Source organism: Epinephelus lanceolatus, chromosome 6 (assembly GCF_041903045.1).
Source record: "Epinephelus lanceolatus isolate andai-2023 chromosome 6, ASM4190304v1, whole genome shotgun sequence".
NCBI lineage: Eukaryota > Metazoa > Chordata > Actinopteri > Perciformes > Serranidae > Epinephelus > Epinephelus lanceolatus.
In genome coordinates, this window is record NC_135739.1 from 2544697 (window position 1) to 2567003 (window position 22307).

Sequence of the window (22307 nt, forward strand, 5' to 3'; positions counted from 1 at the left end):
GTTCTGATGTTTTGATTTTGGACGTGGGTTCCATGCACTTCAAGTGAAAATTGCACCTAGCTGTTATCCTCCGATACCCCAAACGAGTTTTGTGGATTAAAAAACTACACTGGACTTCTTGTCGGCATTAGGGTGAGTAAGTACTGTCTGTATTTTCATTCTAAAGTGATCATTTCCTTTAAGGCCTGTGGATCATCAATAATCTAGAGTAACCTGGTCATGATTTCTGGAAGGAGACACTGCTGTTGAGTTTTTTAAAAGTATTTTTTTGGCGCACTGAGCACCACAAGCAGTGTGTCATTGAGTTCCTTTATATTCGAGAGAGCATAGATGTCTCTACGGGCGATCTCTCCAATGCTCTGCACCTCACCAAAACAATCTGGACTGTGAAACAGCACTACAAGTGAGAGAAAAATATGTATTTTTGATTTTGAAGTTAACTGTCCTTTAACATCATCATACTGTGAAACTGGATGTGCTGACATGACTAAACAGCTGACAGTTTGGAGTTCTGCAGTCAAACACAGACCTGAGCTGCTACGTTCTGTACATTTGGGGCCATTCCTCAGATTTTCACGACAAAAACAAACCATAAAAATGTATCTCGCATTCAGCTAGGACAGGCAGACACGATGGGAATAAGAATATTTATTGAAATGTTGCAATATTTAAAGGTTACTTTAACATATCCATTTTATTTCATCACTTATCAAATAACAGAGAAAAATCAAAATACTAATCTTGGCAGTTGGCCATGAAGGACACTTTTGTAACAAGGAAAGAAAGATAAATCAAACTTTGAGGCGGTGCTTTACTTCATGTAGGCTCTTTGGGATCATAGAGCCAAAAATAAAATTGAACTATTAGATGATCTGTATAAAAAGCCACATTCTTTGGGCTTGATCAAATTCTTCACCAAGGTTTGTTGGAATGACGTTATAATAGTCCACACTTGGAATATCAGAGAGCATTTTAAAGACCGACAACATTTGCATGCAAGAATTTGCTTCACCACAGATCCATCTGCTGTTCAGTCAGCCAAGTTGTTTGTGTTTATATGTATTGGCTACATGAGGTCAGTTCATTTGAAATAAGAGAATCCTGTTCAGTCACACACCCATTACAGGCTGCATGCAAGCACACTGCAGTCAAACACAAAAATTCAGTCTATCAGTGCAGAAAGTGAAAGTGAGTGGAACATTGACAACAGCAGATAAGGTTCTTTCACTGCAGGGCGCTGACCACTAAAAGCAAACAGTGCAGCTCTGGAACCACAGAAACTGAGTGCAACACAATATCTACTCTGGGTGTGACTTTTTTCAGTATCAAAATAAAAGAAAGAGGGAAGAGAGTGTTTTTGGCACAGAAGTGAGAAATCACAGGGGAGGATTACGCACCGACAACTTTTGAAATGTTTCCACACGTTGCTTCAGTGAAGCATAAGTCCAGTTTAAACAAAAGCAGCATTTGTTAAGGCCAGAGTCAAGCAAGGTATTCTTCACATACAAAATCGGCACGCAATATTAAGGCGCATTTCAAGAAATCACAGCCAAAGCAGGCAAGCATGGAGATTTCAAGCACGGCGTATCAAAAATAAACTGACAGAATACACAGAAAAGAGTTCCACCAGATAAAAATCGTGCAGTTTGCAGACATTCTCTTGTTGCAAAAGAAAAAGAGAAAACCCCTGTTGATCGGCATACTACAATTTCTAGCATGCAGATTTGGCAATACATAAAACAATGGTATCATAAAGGTCCATAAGGCACACATCCTTCACATACTATCCAGAAACAGTTCACACTCTTTAAGTTTTCAATTGCATATTTGCAAGACTGTACAGTTTCCGAAACAAAATTCTTTTGAGCATAAAACTGAAGTTCTCTCTCATACATTTTAATAATCTAGATGTAAACAGAAGTTGAAATGGAATGGCAAATTTTAAAGATAACCCTATACCACAAGTGTAGTAATGAGCTTTAGTGGCAAAACTCTTTGATAAAACTTGTTATAGCTTCGTCTCATTCAACACAAAGGCTATGCATTTTGTAATGTAAGGGTGAGATGATGTGACGCTTTGAGCACCACAGAAACCACCGGACATCTGTCTCCATCTAGAGGCCACTCTCAGCTATCACCAGTGACTGTTGTCAGGATAGCTCGGCACTGAGGCAGGGTACTGGGGCAAGGTCGGGCCTTGAGCCGTCTGAGCTACAGCGTTGAACCCTGCTTCCCTCACTGGCGCACTCTTCCACAACCCGGTGCTCCACTCTTCCTGAGCGCGCTCCAAACTCCCGCCTCCGCCACGGTACAGTCTGTGCACCTGCCGCAAGATAAGAAAGGAGAATAAAATAAATGTTTGTGTCGAGCATCTGTGTGGGTTTGAGGGACAAAAACTAAATACAAGTGTGTGTGTGCATTTTAGCATGTGTGTGTGTTCACTCACCCTGAGGAGAACCAGTGCCATTAAAGCAGTCACCACAGTGAAGAGCAGAGTTGTGATAAGCATCACTATAGCCGAGCCCACATTTGTGCTGAAAAACATCACTGTCGCAATCCAGCCGCTTTGATGTGTTGGTGAGAGTGAGATGGAGGAGTTAGTGTTAGTTAGTGTATCATACAGTATGTCATTAGCAAAGTGGACTTAACACAAATATTCAGAGTTACTAATGAGCCATTAAGCAGTGAGGAAAGAGATGCAGTGGCAAACAGCATTGTGACGATCAGTGTCACATTTACTTTTGTATCATGAGGGAACAGTGTTGTTATCACAAGCAGGCCTTTAGTTACTGGACACAAATAATGCTCAGATTTAGGTTTTTGTTACAGATTACATGACTAAAAATAAAACTATAGCTTCTTTTTAAGCAACATCCTTTTCCACAATAAGACCAACGTGGCATTCAACTGTAAGAATTTGAATGTGAACATGAAAGCACATGAGAAACTCCATCAAAAAAAGATATAATATATCTAATTTACACAACTAAATTGTTTAATTAAAAATGATTAAATGGTTATTTTAGATTATAACCATTAGAAATGTTAATGCAGAATTAAGGACAGGTGATTTTTATAAATGTGACTATTTTATGTAAATTTTAGAAACATCAGTTAAAAACAAATTTGTGAGTATCAGTGTGACACGTGTTGTGTGTTGTCTTTTTTTTCAATCTGGACTCTACTCTGTTTTGAGTCTGAACGACTACTGAGAACAAACATGTTTTAAATTGGTCCAATATTGAGTGACAGGGCTGCAGGCTGCAATGTTATCACTCGAGACATGTTAGCATCCATTTACGTCCACTAACACTAGCCATGTTTCCATCAGCCTGTTTAGATGCACATCTAGAAGTATCGCATTGGAAAATTATGATGGAAACGCCAAAATTCAAATTAAAATCCCCTGATTCGCACAAACTAAAATACGCTCGCTTTAGCCGGGTTTTGGTTGATTAGAAAAAATGTTGGTTCGCAAAACGGGGGATGGAAACAGTTATGTTCGAATTAAGTCTGACGTAGCGCACCTCTCTCCATGGTGATATCCACACTCCGGGTCGGGAAGGCGGTAATGCATTTACGAGCTGGTTGCCAACCGCCAGAAAACGTAGAAGAAGAAGAATGCGAGACTTGTTTTGTTTCTGGTTCTGCGGAAAACTCGTGCAAGTTCGTAGTTTTCACCAAAGTTCGTACATTTAATGGAAACACACAGGATTCATATTTCTTTTAATGTGCATTCCCCAATGATTCAAATCACTTTTGGATGGAAACATAGCTAGTGTTTGTTTTTGCCACTGACAGGCTCAGATTGTTACACTAAGTGTCTGACAGCATTATGGAAAGGATCCCTACAGAGACAGAGCTTTGTTTAAGAGTAAGATCCTTTTTGTTTGACCACAAACAGCTCCGAAATCGCTATCAACAAACTCGTCAGACTTCATTTAAATAAGCAGTAATTGTATCATTGTAAAACACACTTCATTCAAAGACAACAGAAACGCACAAAAACCTTCTTGCTTTGTCCGTCCACTGTTCCATCAATCAACAACTCTAGTTGGTTAAAGTTAACCCTTAACTCACCCAGTTAGATGTGAAACACGCTGCCTCTATACACACTACAACTACTGTTTGTGTAAATGGAGTGTAGTGGAATTGGTCATGGCAATTTTGAGGTTGTTTCTGAACAAACAAAAAGGTCCATCTCTATAAGGATTCTCTCCATAATGTTGTCAGACATTTACAATAATAATCTGAGCCTGTCAGTGGCAAAAACAAACACTTTTGGTGGAAGTTAATTGATGATTCAAACATGCACAGAGTGGGTTTCACCACTCCCGGCTGCAGCACTTTCTTATTCTATACTGAACCGATTTAAAACAATGTTGTTCCCATTAGTTGTTAAAGCCAAGCTCAGACCAAAGATTTGTGACGAGAGAAGCTGAAACTTTCAACTTCTTGCAATGCGCTGGTCTGCACCCTTCTGAAAGCCTGTCAGTTTACACCAGAGCGACTAGATGCGACATGTATCATCTTCATAGGAACAACTCTCCGTATTTCCGTTCACCTTTACAGACTTGTTTTGTAGCTGGATGAAATGTGCAGCTCCTTAAAATATGAATAAGGATAGTGACAGTGAGGTGCTGGCTACAAGTTGCATTTCTAGTAGTGATGAAACGGCCACAATAATTTAAATGATCAGTGCTGATTAATCAGTCAGTGAGTACGTGTGTGTGATATATGCACACATACAGTGAGCAACACTAGTGACCCGATGTCTCACCCCGACACACTGTGAGGACGGAGACTGACGTATGTATCAGCAGCCGCGGGATGCAAATGAGAAGGATTCAGGTTTGGTGAGGACGGAGGGCTGTTGTCAGAGAATGCCACGCCAAGCGAACACGCCGTCTGCTGACAGTTAGTAACAGACTTGGCCAGCTGGCTTCGCTATAAGCTGATTTGCTGTTGAAACAGATGACGGGTCTTACGCTCTAAAACCAGCCGCTGGCAACTTGACAAGCTGAGTTGTAGGTGACACCTTCAGGCGGCTTAAATCGAGCTCAGACGGGACAGTTCACACCGCCGCAACTTTCCTGTGCAATCTTCTTAAACAGTTTTATCTTCTTGCAAATCTTTGGTCTGAACTGGACTTTAGACACCAAACATGGTTGACAAATACCAGACGTACCCTTTAATGTTCAGGCTAAAACCTTTCTTCCCTTATTAACATTTAACATCAAGAGACTGATGGTTCAATGTCAGCAACTCATGAACAGACGTCATCCGGAAATCAATAGAAACAAAAATGTAAAAAGCTGCAGATTGTGTGACTACACAAATCATCATGTGTGCAAAAGTGTTTGATGGAAAACACATTTTCCAGCTGCCGTGATCCTTTGACAAAAGCACTCACTCTCTGGTAAAAAACTGGCAGGCAACACGTGCACGGTCTTCAAAGCAGGTTTGGTTCAACTCACCAAGTTCCCCAGCCTGAGAAGCCTAAAGTCTGGATGAGTGCCAAGACGCACTGAAGGAAGAAGATGAAGAAGAAGGCCATGAAGTTGAACGAGCTATCGGCCCTGTGAGAATACAAAGAGAAAATACACAGGGATGATACAGGAGAGCACAAACGAGCCAAGTGTTGCTCTATTTTTGTTGCAATGCTGTTTCCTTCTACTAGTCTTCAACATGTGGACACAATTTAAAACCATCTTAAACACAACTTCACACTTGCTTCGTGATCAAACTGTCCAAAGTATGAAAGTCGGGGCGATGTGGCCTCGAACCATTTATTATTACATCACAATTTCAATACTTATCAGCATATATAACAATACTTCCTGATGATACAATTAACACAGCCTGGACCCACACAGGTCGCAGGTCTTTGCTAACATTTACACTTGCTGATTGCAAGATGATGAGCTTCCAAGCTTCTGTAGTCACCAGTCATATTTTCCTATTATTTTTTGAGTCACTTAAATGCAACACCTGACCTGGCATCTCGGGATCCTTTGATTAAAGGCAGGTGTGCTAAAGTGAGTGTGGGTGATGAAGACGCCACAGGGTTACAGCCTTTAACCGCTGCCTGTTTAGTTTATCTTGGTTTTTATTGTTTGATGAAGTTGTTAAATACGCCATTGATTTCAACTTCATTTTTCGTAAAGGCCTGTTTATTTGGGGATTTTTGTTTTCATTCTTTAAAAGTGACAGTCAAGACAATCAATTGACAGCGTCATCCTGCAAATCAATCAACTCTTAAACCAACCGAAGCACCTGGATCATCAGACAGTGAGTACAATTATAGCAAAGACAGTGAGTTTATCATATCTCCTGTTAGAGCGTCTGTGGGCGGCTATTTTTGAACTTATTTAGAAACTGCAATACAGTGGTTTTCACATTTTTTGTGCCCGAGGCAAAATAAAGTGCAATCCAAAATGTCAAGGCACAACTGCATCATATCTGTGCAAAACAGCCTCTATAACACGTGTCATCACTCTGTTAATGTTTATTTTTATTTACTAACACCACATAACTCGTCAAATATCTTACTATATGATGACGAAAACTCCACGTTTTTCTCCTCACTGACTCGGTCAATCCCTGTGAAATTTGGCACAGTGGTAGAGGGTCATGGGAGGATGCCAATGAAGCAATATTACATCAATTGGCCAAAGGGGGGCGCAATAGCAACCCATTGAAATGTCAAACTTTGAATGGGCATATCTCATGCCCCGTATGTGGTAGAGACATGAAACTTTGCACAGAGATGCCTCTCCTCATGAGGAACACATTTGCCTCAAGAACCCATAACTTGCGCTTATATAGATTTTCCGCCATTTTGAATTTTTTGAAAAACACTTCAAATGGATCTCTTCCTAGGAAGTTTGAGCGATCTGCATGAAACTGGGTGAACATAATCTAGGGACCAATATCTAAAGTTCCCTCTTGGCAAAAGTTGGAAAACTTACTAAAACTGAGCTTCTATAAGGCAATGAATATTGCGGAGGGCGTGGCTCATCACATAAAGGTGTATAACATCTCAAGGGTTTCACCCATCACCACGCAACTTTGTAGGCATATGACCACACATAATCTGAGGGGACCCCTCCATTATTGACCCCATCAAACAAAATGGGGGCGCTAGAGAGCTCATTTCTTATCTAGGCCTAACCGCCATATGGATTTTTACTAAACTTGGTAGATATGTAGAACAGGACGCCTCAAGGTGACTGGAGAAATTTAACTCTAATTGGCAACTGGGTGGCGCTATAACAACAGAAAAATGCTTCAAAATGGCTAAAATGCGACCGATCGCTGTGGCTCCCCCTGTGGACCAATGTTGGTGTTGGTTTCTAATGTTTGGTATGACTAAGTCATGGTATGGTATGCTGTACATAATCACGGAAACTGTCAGTGTGTCATTCTGTCAGTCAGTCATTCTGTCTGTCCCACGTTTTTCTACTCACTGACGTGGTCAATCTATGTGAAACTGCACATAGGCATTGAGGACTGGCATAGGTAGAAGGTGACAAAGCTACCAATGGCTATGGACTAGTGTGTATTAACAAAATAAGTCAAGTATTGCGTTTGTTGAAACTTTGCAACATTAAATTAAAGCAGCAACACACCAATTTAAACCAGACTGGTTAAAAAATGAAAAATTAGGTTATGAAACCTGTGTGTGTGTGTGTGTGTGTGTGTGTGTGTGTGTGTGTGTCTGAGCTCTGCTTGCATGTAGTTTGCCTCCATTGCCTCATCAAACACTTTCACACAATCCAACATACAGTCTTGCTGCCTCTGGTTCAAACCCTGTGCTCTACTGAAGTAGGACAGGTTTCTCACAACGTCTGGTTTCTAAGTGCCTCTTCATCTGGCTTGGCACCATGTTAGCATGAGCCAACCATGTTAGCATTAGCCAACTTGTTCGAAAAGACGACGCACACACGCCGAGAGCTGTTTACGTCCCCAGTCGAGCTATAGCCATAAGACAGGTAGCGTTGGCAATACTATCTGCACGTTGTTCTCTTTCCTTTAGTTGGCGGGTAATCGGCACAGGTGGTTACGGTGGTTTGCTCTGCACAATGAAGCGATCCATTTCCCCCTCACCAATGTCTCAGTCTTAATGTTGTTCACCACCTTCACACTGGCTGTAAAGCAGGGCCTTTGATGAACCAAACAAAACATTTCCACCACCTGGCAACTGGTGCAAACAGGTGCTGATAAAGAGCCGATATTGTACATTAAATATTCTTTCAACAATTCTACTTTAAGTCTACAGGTGTGTGACACTTCTCAACAGCAGCGGATACAAACACATACTTCAATTTAAGGCATTTGTACATTAAATTTAAGACTTTTTAATAGCTTGAAAGGCCTCTTTGAGGAAAACAAATTCAGTGATTTTTTCTGACTTTTCCAGGCCTGCAGACACCCTGATGATGTAGAAATAAAACCGACATGAAATGTTGGGTAGGTTAATGTATCATCGAAGAATTATCTGACAGAAATCCATGCTCCCAAAGTTACAGATCATAAATGATTCATTTCACGCAGCCAAAACTCTGAAAGTATTTTCATATCAGATGTTGTGACTGGTGCTGACTGCATCATTATAATTGGTGATTTTCATTTCAGAGACACATCTAAACAGAGCGTTCACATCAGTCACTGGCTGTCTCTGAAACCACAGCATCATCAACTTCCTGTCAGTTACATCCTCAACCTACTATAATGCTCTTTTTTCTCACAGACCCATGACATCAACAAGAGTCTTCATTTGGTCCGAAAGGCAGATGTAAGAGTCCCTACAAGATCTAAGAAAACACCTGTCCTGATATCTTTGTATTGGCTTTAAATGGATGAACTACAGCGGCTTGCAAAAGTATTCACCCCCCTAGGAATTTTTCACGTTTTAAAACCTCACAACCTGGAATTAAAATGTATTGTTTGAGCATTTGCATCATTTCATGTATAGAACATGCCAACAACTTTGAAGATGTGAAAATTTTTTTTTTTATTGTGAAGCAAACAACAAAAAGGCCCAAAAACAAAGAACTTCAGTGTGCATAATTATTCACCCCCCTGAAGTCAGTACTTTGTAGAGCCACCTTTTGCAGCAATTACAGCTGCAAGTCTCTTTTCATTAGTCTCTATGAGCTTGCCACATCTTGCAACTGGGATTTTTGCCCATTCTTCATGGCAAAACTTCTCCAGCTCCCCCAAATTGGATGGTTTCCGCTTGTGAACGGCAGTCTTCAAGTCAAACCAGAAATTTTCAATTGGATTGAGGACCGGGCTTTGACTAGGCCATTCTAACACATTTAACTTCTTCTCCTTAAACCATTCAAGCGTAGCTTTAGCAGTATGCTTCGGGTCATTGTCCTGCTGGAAGGTGAACCTCTGTCCCAGTCGCAAATCACAGGCAGACTGAAACAGGTTTTGCTCCAGAATGTCCCTGTATTTAGCACCATCCATCTTTCCCTCTATGCGGACCAGTTTCCCAGTCCCTGCTGCTGCAAAACATCCCCACAGCATGATGCTGCCACCACCATGTTTCACTGTGGGGACGGTGTTCTTGGGGTGATGGGATGTGTTGGGTTGCCGCCAGACATAGCATTTCCCTTTGTGGCCAAAAAGTTCAATTTTAATCTCATCTGACCAGATCACCTTCCGCCATACATTTAGGGGGTCGGCCACATGCTTTTTGGCAAACTCAAAACGTGCTTTCTTGTTTTTAACACTAAGTAAAGGCTTTTTTCTGGCCACTCTTCCATAAAGCCCAGCTCTATGGAGTGTACGGCTTATTGTGGTTCTATGGACAGACACACCAGTGTTTGCTGTGGAACTCTGCAGCTCCTTCAGGGTTACCTTTGGTCTCTCTGTTGCCTCTCTAATCAATGCCCTCTTTGCCCGGTCTGTGAGTTTTGGTGGTCAGCCCTGTCTTGGCAGGTTTGTTGTGGTCCCGTGTTGTTTCCATTTGGTGATTATGGATTTGATGGTGCTCCGGGGGATCATCAAAGATGTAGATATTTTTTTATAACCCAGTCCTGACTTGTATCTCTCTATAACTTTGTCCCTGACTTGTTTGGAGAGCTCCTTGGTCTTCATGATGTGATGCTTCTTGCTAAGTGGAGTTGCAGCCCATTGGGGCCTCTCAGAAAAGGTGTGTTTATACTGACACATCATGTGACACTTAGATTGAACACAGGTGGACTTCATTTAACTAATTCTGTGACTTGTGAAGGTAATAGATTGCACCAGCGCTTTTTAAGGGGCTTCATAGCAAAGGGGGTGAATACATATGCACATGCCAATTTTCACTTTTTTATTTCTTTAAATTATTCTTTTATATATATTTTTCTCATTTCACTTCACCAACTTAGATAACTTTGTGCAGATCCATCACATGAAATTTTCAGATGAAAAACATTTAAATTACAGGTTGGAATCTAACAAAATAGTTAAAAAGCAAAGGGGGGTGAATACTTTTGCAAGGCGCTGTACTTCCTACATCTCCTGTCTTCTAACTCTGTATACTCCATCACAATGCTGGTTATTAGAATTATTTTTAGCTTCGACCAGAAGCTCTATAGCTCACTTCATCTGCCCACAAAAAATGTTTTCACCCTTTGTTGGCCGCAGATTTTGCCCCAGGAGGCTAAAACTGGCAAGTAAGCGTGTGTTAAGTAGGGCTGCCACTAACGATTATTTTCATTGTCGACTAATCTGTTGATTATTTCTTCGATTAGTCGACTAATCATTTCATCAAAAAATGTGTTAAAATGTTGAAAAATGTTGGTCTGTCTCGCCCAAACCCCAAAATTACGTCATCTAATGTCTTATTTCATACTCACGCCAAAGGGTTTTAGTTCACTGTCACGGGAGAGTGTGTAAAGCTGACAATATCTGAACAGAAGAAGCTGCAGTAAGAGTATTTTGGGGTACTTTATAGTGCTTTTCTATGTAAAATGACTCAAACCAATTAGTCGACTACTAAAATAGTCACCGATTATTTTAATAGTCGATTAGTCATCGATTAGTCGACTAATCGTGGCAGCCCTAGTGTGAAGGTGTGTGTTTGTGTTCATGTCAACTGGCTAAAAGCAGAGGATGGCAATGAAAGTGTCCTACTGCAAAAAGGTGCAAAACTTCCCAGTGGATTCACAGACTTGCCCAAGATTCTGAAGAAAGTATGGACATGAGCCAGAGGACAGCTGATTAAGGCCCCATCACACAGAAAGAGTTTTAGCAGCTGGAGGCGGCTTTTGTTAATGTTTTAATGAGAATGACGCTTTTTGCTCACGCTTTGGCCAGAGCCCTCTTTATTCCTCAAGTTGAAAAAACGTAAGCTCAGAGCAGAAAAGCGCCCCACGTCATCTCTGCTCTGAGAAACTGGTGGTGGCGGTTGCTGGATACCCAGAGCTATACGACTTTACAAACTACAGCTACCATGATTTAAATAGAAAACAGCAGGTGTGGAAGCAGATAAGTGCAACGTCCATGATGGAGGAGAAGCTCCTGGACCAACTGGTGGTACTCCCCATGATCCAGCCTCTTTTTTAGGGTCTCATGTACCCACACAGATCTCTGTTTATCTGCTGACAGCCTCTCACCCTCAACCAGAGCTACAGACAGCACCCTCTGCCTCAACATGGCAGCAGCTACAGATTACTGGAGGATAAATAAAACAAATAAATACATAAATGGTAGATTGATTACACGGGAGGGTTGGGGTAAGGTGGTGATGGGGGGTTGCCGCATTTTTTTTTTTACTAGTGGCATTCAGTGTTTAAAAAAAGGCAGTGTGGTGCACTTTGCGTTTTGCAACCTGCAAAAAGCTTTGTGTGATCGGGGCCAAACGGTTCACACTAAGTGACAAAAGGGTCAACGTGTGGATGCATGCGCACAAATGGTCGCAGCTACTGCAAATAGATCCTAGATTTAACAAAAAAATATTTCGCTGGTGGACCTTCTGCTCATCGAGCTCGCTTTTTTAAAAATCAACTCCCCATGCAAAGTCAGGAGGCAGGTTCTATTGAGGTTTTCAAATCTGGGCTTGACTCCCATCTTTGAAACTGCTGAACCTCAGTCGTGTTATTATACAAACATTCCTAATTATGTGTTTGGGATTCTGCCTGTATGTTTGTGTGTGACATCTCATACTTGTGCATCTGATGTTAGATTTTAACCTGTTCAGTTTGCAGACTCTTTGGGTTGTGTGCACTTAGAATAAGCTTACGTAGAAGTTCAGACATTGTTTGATGACCAGATGGTGACTAACCTGAAGGCTTTGTAGAGTGGTCTGAACCAGCAGGTGTAACTGCACGGGCTGAAGAGGATGAGCCAGAGCAGGGAAAAGCCAAAGTTTTGAGCGCTTCCACCCCCAGCCCACCAAGCAATACATGAGATCACATTTATGCACAGCGTGCCTGAATACACTGCAGAGGAGAGAGGACAGCGGAGACGTGGACACAAGTAAAAAGGGAAGAAGGGTCATGATTGATTTTGCAACATGGCAGCAGAGAGGAGAACGCATGTTCTTTGTCCGAAAAATGACTAACACAAAGTTAGGAAATGTATGTAAAAAAAAACCTTACTCATCCATAGTGTGTAGACTCTGCGCACCAACTGCTGGTGTGGTGCAGGAATTTCCTCTTCAATGTTCTGGTAAAAGCACGGCTTTATTCTCATGAACTGAGGCAGGGGAGGAAAGTTATTGACACGCTCTGAAACAGAAAGCAAAGTGTTATCCTGATATCACCTTCTTACTACTTTATATTCCTGTTTGTCACAACATGCCTGATTACAGGGAGGCGGAGAGAGGAGATAGATAGATAGATAGATAGATAGATAGATAAAAAGTTAAAGTGACAAACCTGCCATTTTGATATCCCAATTCTTTCCTGGATGATAAAAATATACAGAAATGGAAAAAAAAAACATTTAACAATCACACTTTGATAATATTTCAGGAAACGTTTCTCCATAAACCAATTTTCATGTCAGATGTTCTAGGACACTTCTTGGTAGATTACCAAGAAAGCCACCTAAAATTCTAAAGACTACCTTAACTGGTGTGTCTCTGTTATGTTTCTATAAAGAAAACATGCTGCCAAGTAAAATGCTTTAGAAACTTTGGACCTTCAAACACACCAAGGACCCCGACCTCACTCCAATGACATGTTCAGGTTAAATGGGACCGACATGTTTGTTTCTTTTTTTAATGGTTACATCAATCTATCGGTTCAGTTGTTAATTCATTAAATCATTAATGTAACCTAACTATTCATTTTAAAAAGATGGTCCAAATGTTCTGCCATGCTTTTCCATATTATTTTTGCTTTCTATTTCCTTGGTGCGATGTTCTCAGTGGACATGCATGTGTCATAGAAATGTCAAGAGAGGATGGCAGAGAAAATACACACACACACCAATTCAACTGAGCTGGACAGCAACAAAAAAGATTCACAGGATGAGATCGAAGCCAAAAAAATGTCCCAGAGTGGCACTGACGGTGGTCAAGGACCGAAAGGTTTGCTGTTGTTTTGTTTAATCACATTTTATCATTATTTTTTGCACTTTGAGATCTCTTCTTTTTGTGCACGGATGTTTGGAATAAACTGACATTTTTTGGCTTCGATCTCAGCCTGTGAATCTTTTTGTTGCGGTCCAGCTCAGTTGAATTAGTGTACGTGTATTTCCTCTGCCATCCTCTTGAGTGTCTCTTGTAACAACGCACCCAAGAGTAAATTGTCGCCCTCAGCAGGCGCAGCTTCTCAGCAGCCTAAGACTTCAGAAAAATGTCCCATTTTAGCTTAAAGAAGAAGTCCAGTATTTTGCACTTTGAGCCCCATGTCTGGGTTGTTCATGATGAAACAGAGTGGTTAAGACCAAAATAGTGACGGTCGCTCATTTTCGGAGAATTTGGCTTTCCCCTGCCTGGCTTAACACTGCTGCCTATGGCCATGTGTGAACCTGTCCTAAAACCACCCTGAACGTTCGTGTTCAAAGCCATGAATCTCACCGAGTGCTCAGTGGTGTTCGTTGATGTTCTGACATAGAAATAGAAGCAAACTGTGGTTTCCGTGATGATTTATTTGACTTTTTGTCTAACCCACTGGTTTTCTATAGAAGCCTCATTGTCTGTTGGTAGTAATCCGCCACCGGAAATGGAATTGTAGTCATTGTAGTCTTTGAGCTCAGCGAAAGTGCCGGCTCGACAGTGCTGTGTGCGCTCCTGGAGGAAGAACGAGAACCAACGAAAAAGTTTTGTAAAAAGTTTAAACACCTGCACAATGGATTACTCGCTTGTAAACAACCTTCACAGTACGATGCCTTTGAACACAACGCCAACCTCCTTCTTCTGCTTCTTCTCTGTGTTCCATTACATTGCAATGGTTTCCTGCCGGTTGGCGACACCCACGTAAAGGAGCATTATGGCCATCAAATGTATAACGCTTCAGGGTCAAAGGAACGATCAAGCAGAATTTTACACACGGGTGTGAGGCAGCTGAAAAAATAGTTCCACAGTCGAGATGAAGAGTGAAAACACAGATGGAAACCACAGTTTGCTTCGATTTCTATGTCAGAACATCAACGAACACCACTGAGCACTCGGTGAGATTCATGGCTTTGAAGACGAACGTTCAGGGTGGTTTGAGGACAGGTTCACACATGGCCATAGGCAGCAGTGTTAAGCCAGGCAGGGGAAAGACAAATTCTCTGAAAATGAGCGACCGTCACTATTTTGGTCTGAGCCACTCTGTTTCATCATGAACAACCCAGACATGGGCTCAAAGTGCAAAATACTGGACTGCTCCTTTAATTTTTTGTCCCATTTAACCTGAATGCGTTAAATACTCACTCAGGACCCTCTCCCATATAAAATATAATGTGAAAATATTTCTGATTATACGTCCAACAGTTGATCAAATGCAACATCCTGCAACCAGTTTCTGTTGCACCATTTTTGTTTGAGCAGAAAGAGAAAGTCAGCAGAACACATGACTTCCTTTACCAGTCCTGGGACCAGTGATTATTTAATCTTTGCTCTGCTGAGCTCAGTTATCTCACAACAGTTAAAACAGCACTAATGCAATAACATGTCTGATGTTTGTCTGCTCATATTCAAAGCACCCAGGATGTAACACCTTATCTCTCTCATTTTACCTCAAGTCTCAAACTACCTGTCTTCACACATCTTCCTCCTTCATGCTGGTCTGTATTTGCTCCATGACTGGAACACACTGATCACATTTAACATGCTAATGTTAAGCTTCAGCCTGAGTCAGTGACGTTACCCCGGTGGCTCTCTGCACGGTCCAACTTTGCTCCAACAGTTAGCTTAACTAGCTGTAACACAGCAACGTGTCACTGTCCGCTTATTATCGCGCCCACACCTGTGTGAGCTGCTCAGGTGCTCACTTCATGTGCCAGTTCACAGCAGGTCGCAGCTAAAGCGCGTTATTCTGCAGCTAAGTAACAGTACAGAGGCAGAGGTGAGCTCAGTGTCTCTTTATCTGCCACTAACCTTTCTGTCTCATTTAAACAGCTGACCCGCAGCTGATGAGGAGACAAACAGCTGTTTAAGCTCGTGACTCAACCTGAAGCGTTAAATAAATGTGTAAATATTACCGGGATAAGGTTTATCTCCTCGCGCTTCCGTCGACAACTGCAGGGGTCCGGGATTCACTCAGGATGCGCTTTTTCGACCCCATCGAACACACTGCGCATGCGCAACACTGTAGCCTTTGTAGTTCTAAAGCGTTTGAATTCAACGCGCTCGTGGGCGCGAAAAACTACAACTCCCAGGAGTCATGTGAGCGGTAAAAGGGAAACGCGTGATTCCAACATGACGCCCGTTGGTGGTGGATCCCACCCACGCAAATCAGGCAATCTGTAAACAGTTAGGGGCAGGCCGTCATTATCTGGAGCCACTGAGCGGACTCTCTCTTTAAACTCTGTCTATCGTTATTAAATGTCTCAATGTATGATGATGAATTAGTAACAAGAAAGAGTTTGGGCACACACGGTCAGAATTTAGTTTAATGTGAAGAAGATGAACTGATCTCCAAAAAGCATGAAGTGTAGATGACACGTTTATTATAATGTTTTAGGCAAGATGACGTTTTAATTCTTTTCCAGTTTCAGAAATAACAAAAATAGTCAATCTGTGGTTTGACCCAAGAGTAATCATTCAAGGATTTTTGTAATGTCTTGGCACATCTAAATAACATACTAAAAGTATACCATAATATAAGAAGAAGAACACAGAGAAAGGTCCATTGCATACCACACAAAAAACAAATCATTTATGTACAAACATTCACTGTAGGCTAGTAAATATTAAGATAAAGACAAGAAATATCCAACGCTACATTATACAAGTTCATAAAAATGGACAAAACTGCAGCCACAACCAAGCTGAGAGCCAGTGGCCCCTCAGCTCAGGGTCGGCCAAGGCCTGGACGATATATTCTCTGAGACAGAGATCCTGCACATAAATCAATATATAAGATAAGGTATTAGGCACACCAACATTTACAAACATTTGGCTAGCATGACACCATCATGGAAGTTTAAGAAGTCGACTCACGCCATCCTTTAAGGCCACATTAAAGCCCCGTATCCACTGAACGGTACAGAACGATTCAGCTCGGTACGCTTTTTTACTGTTTCCGCGGTGAAAGTTGTGGATGGTAGCAACAGAAGCGTTCCTTAGCGTCCCCATGTTTGGTCCCCCCTCTGTTGGGGTACCTAGCACACAGATCTGGTACTAAAAGGTGGAGCTAGAAACCCTGCAGTCTGATTGGTCAGTGGAGAGTCGTCACTTTTGCTTGATAAAGGACTCAATGCACGAAGCAGAAACACGCTGTTTCTGTATCCAGCTCAGAGTCTTTCAGTTCTTGTTTGGAGGATTTTCATCCATTCTTCCTGCAGAAGGCTTCTAGCTCTGTGAGATTCTTGGGCCGTCTTCATGCTCTGCTCTTTGAGCTCTATCCACAGATGTTTAATGATGCTTAGGTCGGGGGACTGTGAGGGGCGTGGCTGTGGATTTTGAGGTGTGTTTAGGATCATTGTCCTGTTGTAGAGGCTATCCACTCACCATCCGCAGCTTTTTTACAGATGCTGTGATGTTTGCTTCCAGGATTTGCTGGAATTTCATTTAATCCATTCGTCCCTCTACCTGTGAAATGTTCCCCGTGCCACTGGCTGCAACACAAGCCCAAAACATGATCGAACCATCTCCATGTTTAACAGTTGGACAGGTGTGTCTTTTATGAAATTCTGCTCCCTTTTCTTCAAACATACAGTCAGGTCCATAATTATTTGGACAATGATACAGTTGTCATCATTTTGGCTCTGTTCACCACCACAATGGGTTTTAAATGAAACAATGAATACCTGCTTAAAGTGCAGACTCTCAGCTTTCATTTAAGGCTTTTTTCAAAAATGTAGTATGAACCGTGTAGGAATTACAACCATTTCTTCACACAGTCCCCCAACTTTAAGGGCTCATAAGTATTTGGACAAACTAACATAATCATCAATTAAACAGTCAGTTTTAATACTTGGTTGCAAATCCTTTACAGTCAATGACTGCCTGAAGTGTTGGACACATAGGCATCATCAGATGCTGGGTTTCTTCCCTGGTGATGCTCTGCCAGCCCTTTACTGCAGCCGTCTGCACTTCCTGCTTGTGTTTTGGGTGTTTTGCCCTCAGTTTTGGCTTCAGCAAGAGAAACGCATGCTCAGTTGGATTCAGGTCAGATGATATGACTTGGCCATTGCAGAACATTCCACTTCTTTGCCTTAAAAATGTCTTTGGTTGCTTTTGCAATATGCTTCAGGTCAATGTCCATCTGCACTGTGAAGCATCGTCCAATGAGTTTTGAAGCATTTAATTGAATCTGAGCAGATAATGGTGCCCCAAACACTTCAGCTTTCATCCTGCTGCTCTTGTAAGCAAGACGAGACTTCACTAGAATAAATACAGAGGGTTTGTCACAAGATGCAAACCATTGGTTAGCCTTAAAAATGGAAGGCCAGATTAGAGTTTGTCAAAAACCATCTAAAAAGCCTGTACAGTTGTGGAACAGCATACTATGGACAGATAAAACAAAGATCAACTACCAGAATGATGGGAAGACAAGAGAAGGAAGAAGGGAAGGAACTGCTCATAACTCTGCTCGGCGCTCTGCTGCTCAGAGAGTGCCGTGCTCTAAATGACCGAACACAACATTCCAGCAGCGCTCTGAATTCATGAATGGTCCAGGTTGTGCCAGAGTGTGCTCCGACAGTCAGAGTGAGTATTTCCAAACGCACTCATTAGAACCCAGTCAGAATGTTTGTTTCAAATTGTCTATGCAGTAAAATTGTGACATCATAAATTCACAGAAATCCTGACGGCTTGTTTAAAGGCACAGTTTCTGAATATGACCTGTGTGCATTTCTCTGTGAACTGAGTGTTTATTTTTGTTGTTGTTGTTTTAAGGTGGTGTACATTTTATAAAGAAGTAAACTTTATAAAGCTCAAAATTCTGACCACTATCTTTTTTTTATCAACAGCATTCAGTTGTTCTTTTTTCAATATTTAAGTACAGTAAATATCAGATACTTTAAGACTTTTACTCAAGTAATATTCTAACAGATGACATTAACTTTGACCTAAGTCCTTTTCTGGTAAGATAGCTGTACTTTTACTCTCGTGGGTTTCAGGTACGTCATGCACCACTGAGTTATGTATTGTTGAGTAAACAGTCTTTTTTTTTAAATTTCAAAACACTTTATTTATAGCAAAGAGCTTTACAACAATTCTCATACAAGAAAAAACTTCATGTCAGAGGTATTAAAAGCTCATTTTTATTAAGTCCTTTCAGAGTTTAAAAAAATGTACATCCTTAAAGTCTTTGTAGCTTTTTTGTTCTTCACATGTTTAAGCAAGGTGCCATACTGCTTGAGTTCAACAATAAGCAAAACAAAGATGGCTTTGGAGTCAGACCATGACCAGAAGCTGAATATTATAGGTAATATTACCATCCATCTGATAGAACACAAAATATAACATCACATCGAATACATTAATCTGTGTAATAATGCCAATTTTCCCATTTATAATGTCTTACATATCTGTCCAAAATAAACCTGAATGATCAAACAAATGAAATATTGTTTCTCTGTCTGAATTACAAAAAGCACATGTATAATCTTAGTATATCTGATGTGTCTGTTACTGCACAGTTTATTCAGAAAATCAATATTTCCAATAAAAACATGCTTAGAGCTAATAATGTTCATTTCCATAAGATCACAGTTTTTAAAAACTGAAGAGAAACCGTGGGGACAGCATGAAAAATAATAGCATATTCTTTTGGTGTAACTGGTGTCATACATTTCTGAAGAAACTTTGAATATAACAGAAACATAACAAATTGGTTTACCAACTGACCCACCAACAAACTTCTGTTGTCAAACCAACAACGATAAAACAGTGATTTGTTTTTGTATAGATTATCCTCATTATTCCAGATAAAGAACCTTTAACCTCCTGAGACCCCAGTTTTTGTTTAGTATGCATGTGTAATTTCTCCTAGCTATTCGGGATGAAAAGGACCTGATAAATATATATATATGGGGCATTCTACCGAATGTGTGCAAAGTTAGGCTGGAAATATTTCGAAATTTTGTATGTTTTATTTCCAAAACTTTGTCCCTATATATATTGTACCATATGTAAAGGCCACATATCTAGTAAAATGACTGTAAATGTTTATATTGTATTTTCAGACTGTTTTGGAATGTTTTTCCTCTCCCAAAATTTGTCACTAACTAAGAAACATATAGTATTATATTATACAAAAAAAATCTATCAACCTGTTATGCTTGTTCCTTCCCTTGTTTAAAGATTTAATTTTTTACAAATTTTGACTGAAGGTTTTCACAATTAAATCTATAAAAATTAATATTTTAACAAATTTCGAAGTTCAAATTATAGAATTCCTGAAAATCTAAATGCAATCTTTCTTTGTAAAATGCATAACGCTGATCAGATTGATTTCAGAGTTAATAATTGATGAAACAGAACATAAATGTAACCGATTAGCATCATAATACTTTAGTTGATAACTCAGTATACTTTATTTTTTACAAAACACCCAGTGTTTCGGTAGTGACCATTATACTGTTTTTAAGGTTGCATCATATTTCCTCAAATGTATGCCTTATGGTGGGAATATTACAAAGAAAAAGACAAATGTTTTGTGGTCAATAAAACAATTTAATTTTTGAGAGGGCAGAGCAGAGTAGAGTAGAGTGGAGAAGAGTATAGTGGAGCAGAGTATAGTAGAATATAATAGAGTAATCTTTGTAAATATCTATGTCTGAATACTCAATTTTATTATTTTTGTTGTTTTTTGTTGTTTGCACAAAATCGGTAGAATGCCCCATATATGTATATATATATATATATATATATATATATATATATGTGTGTGTGTGTGTGTGTGTGTGTGTGTGTGTAAAAAAGAAAAAAAAAACCTAAACATTGTCTTTGGACAGGAAGTTGTTTTTGAAAGGAAAAAAAAAAGAGGACATTGGGTTTATTTTTTTTAATAGTCATAAGTGTCATATAAAGTATAAATTTATTTCATTTCAATGCCTGAACATGACTGTGCCAAAACTAAATTACAAATAATGCAACGTATCTAAAAGCTTTGTGATTCATTTTTATTATCGTCCTGAAATGAAACAATAATAAAGTCCCAACGTCCTCAAACGTCCTCATTAACAGCATCTTAGCTTGTTACTGTTGCTATAGTTGGTCAAATTTGTTGCTGTAACTACAAACACTAAGCATTATAAAAGGTTCAACTATAAAATGTGATCAGGTTTTGGACTTTGTCCACTTTTGTGTTGGGATCAGCTGCAGACTGACTTGACAGAGATGGCTGCCATCTTGTTTCTACAGATTAGTGTGTGCTGTGTATCAAATCACGTACTTTCATTAATATACTATGTGCACTATATACTTATTGGCGTAGTGTGCAAATTTTGAAAGGATAATGTTGTCTCTAAGCAAACACGGCCGTTGTGCACTCACCGGAAATGATGACCGCAACTTAGGTAGTTAGCAAAGCAGTATTAGCATTCATGTTATCGTTCGCGGTACCAAATCATGACAGACTGCTAAATTAACCCAACATACTGCTGGCTTATATCTGACATCAGCATAGTGGATTTGTACAATGCAGCGACGTTCACATTCGGCCATTTCCAGTTTGAAAAGTGTCTCCTCCCCTTCTGCTGCGTAGCCAAGATGGCGACCATTGAGGGCGAGAAGTGTCCATAGTTCCACACTCAACTTCTTGACCGTTTTGAGTGCACCATCCAGGTACTCATAGTGCACTGCATTTTTCCATACTTGTCAGTGTGGACGCACTCAAAATATTTAGTGTAAGTACAGAAGCACGTGATTTGAGACGCAGCACTGGTCTAAGTTAAGGCAGCATATTGATGCCAAAAAAAAAAAAAAAATCAGTATCAGGTAATAAAATGAAAAGTTTCTTGTTGTAACATGTTTGTCCTGTTTTTTAATGAGATACTTTTTTGTAATAACATGAAAAAAACTTTCCACGTTATTTCCTGATACTGATCTTTTTTTTTCTCCTCAGTTTAGCATCAATGTGCTGCCATACTTTGTACCACTACATGGCACAACAATTGTCGACAAACGAGGACAACAGGTCTGAGTTAAGCAGAATCAAGTATATGGTACAGGAGAACCAAAGTCCATGTATAAGGACGCAGGGTCTCGGGAGGATAGAGACTGAAACAATGCTTGTGCACTCTCTCGTGTATTTTTCCGACTCCTTTCTTTCATTTCACTAACACACAACATGGCAAACCTGACTTCAGAAAGTCAAACTCCGCGGCCAATCACATTCGGCAGAAAGCGCTTCCTGTGAGGTGCATGTGACATCTCTCGGTTTGTAGCACGGGCTGTCCCGAACAGAGTTGATAGTATTCTTATTAAAGAAAAGATAACCACATTTAAACCACTAAATAAAGTAAACTAACATAATCCCGTCTTTCTGTGGGACAATCTAAGTATATCGCCGCATTTTAAACTCTACTAGCGCTGTTACAAATGTCCCAGAGCACTACACAACACGAAACAGCGACTGAACGTGTAACGCAGATGCGCAAAACAAGCGCCTCCACCAGCGAGAGTAAGTTGTCAGCGGCCAATCAGCGGCGGCCACTGACGCAAGTGACACACTCCCGCCAATTCGACTGGGGAGCGCGAG

At 40.5% G+C, this 22307-nt stretch overlaps 1 protein-coding gene across 1 annotated transcript; it reads right to left on the minus strand.

Annotated features, from left to right (window-relative positions):
- Positions 1-630: 630 nt before the first annotated feature.
- scamp4 (secretory carrier membrane protein 4) lies at positions 631-15737 on the minus strand. Its single transcript, XM_033622695.2, has 7 exons — positions 15637-15737; positions 12879-12905; positions 12600-12728; positions 12284-12440; positions 5478-5579; positions 2447-2564; positions 631-2323 (listed from the first exon to the last, which is right to left on the minus strand). Exons 2-7 carry the CDS (start codon positions 12883-12885, stop codon positions 2135-2137), a joined length of 702 nt encoding a protein of 233 aa, XP_033478586.1. The 5' UTR covers positions 12886-12905; positions 15637-15737; the 3' UTR covers positions 631-2134.
- Between the last annotated feature and the right edge of the window lie 6570 nt (positions 15738-22307).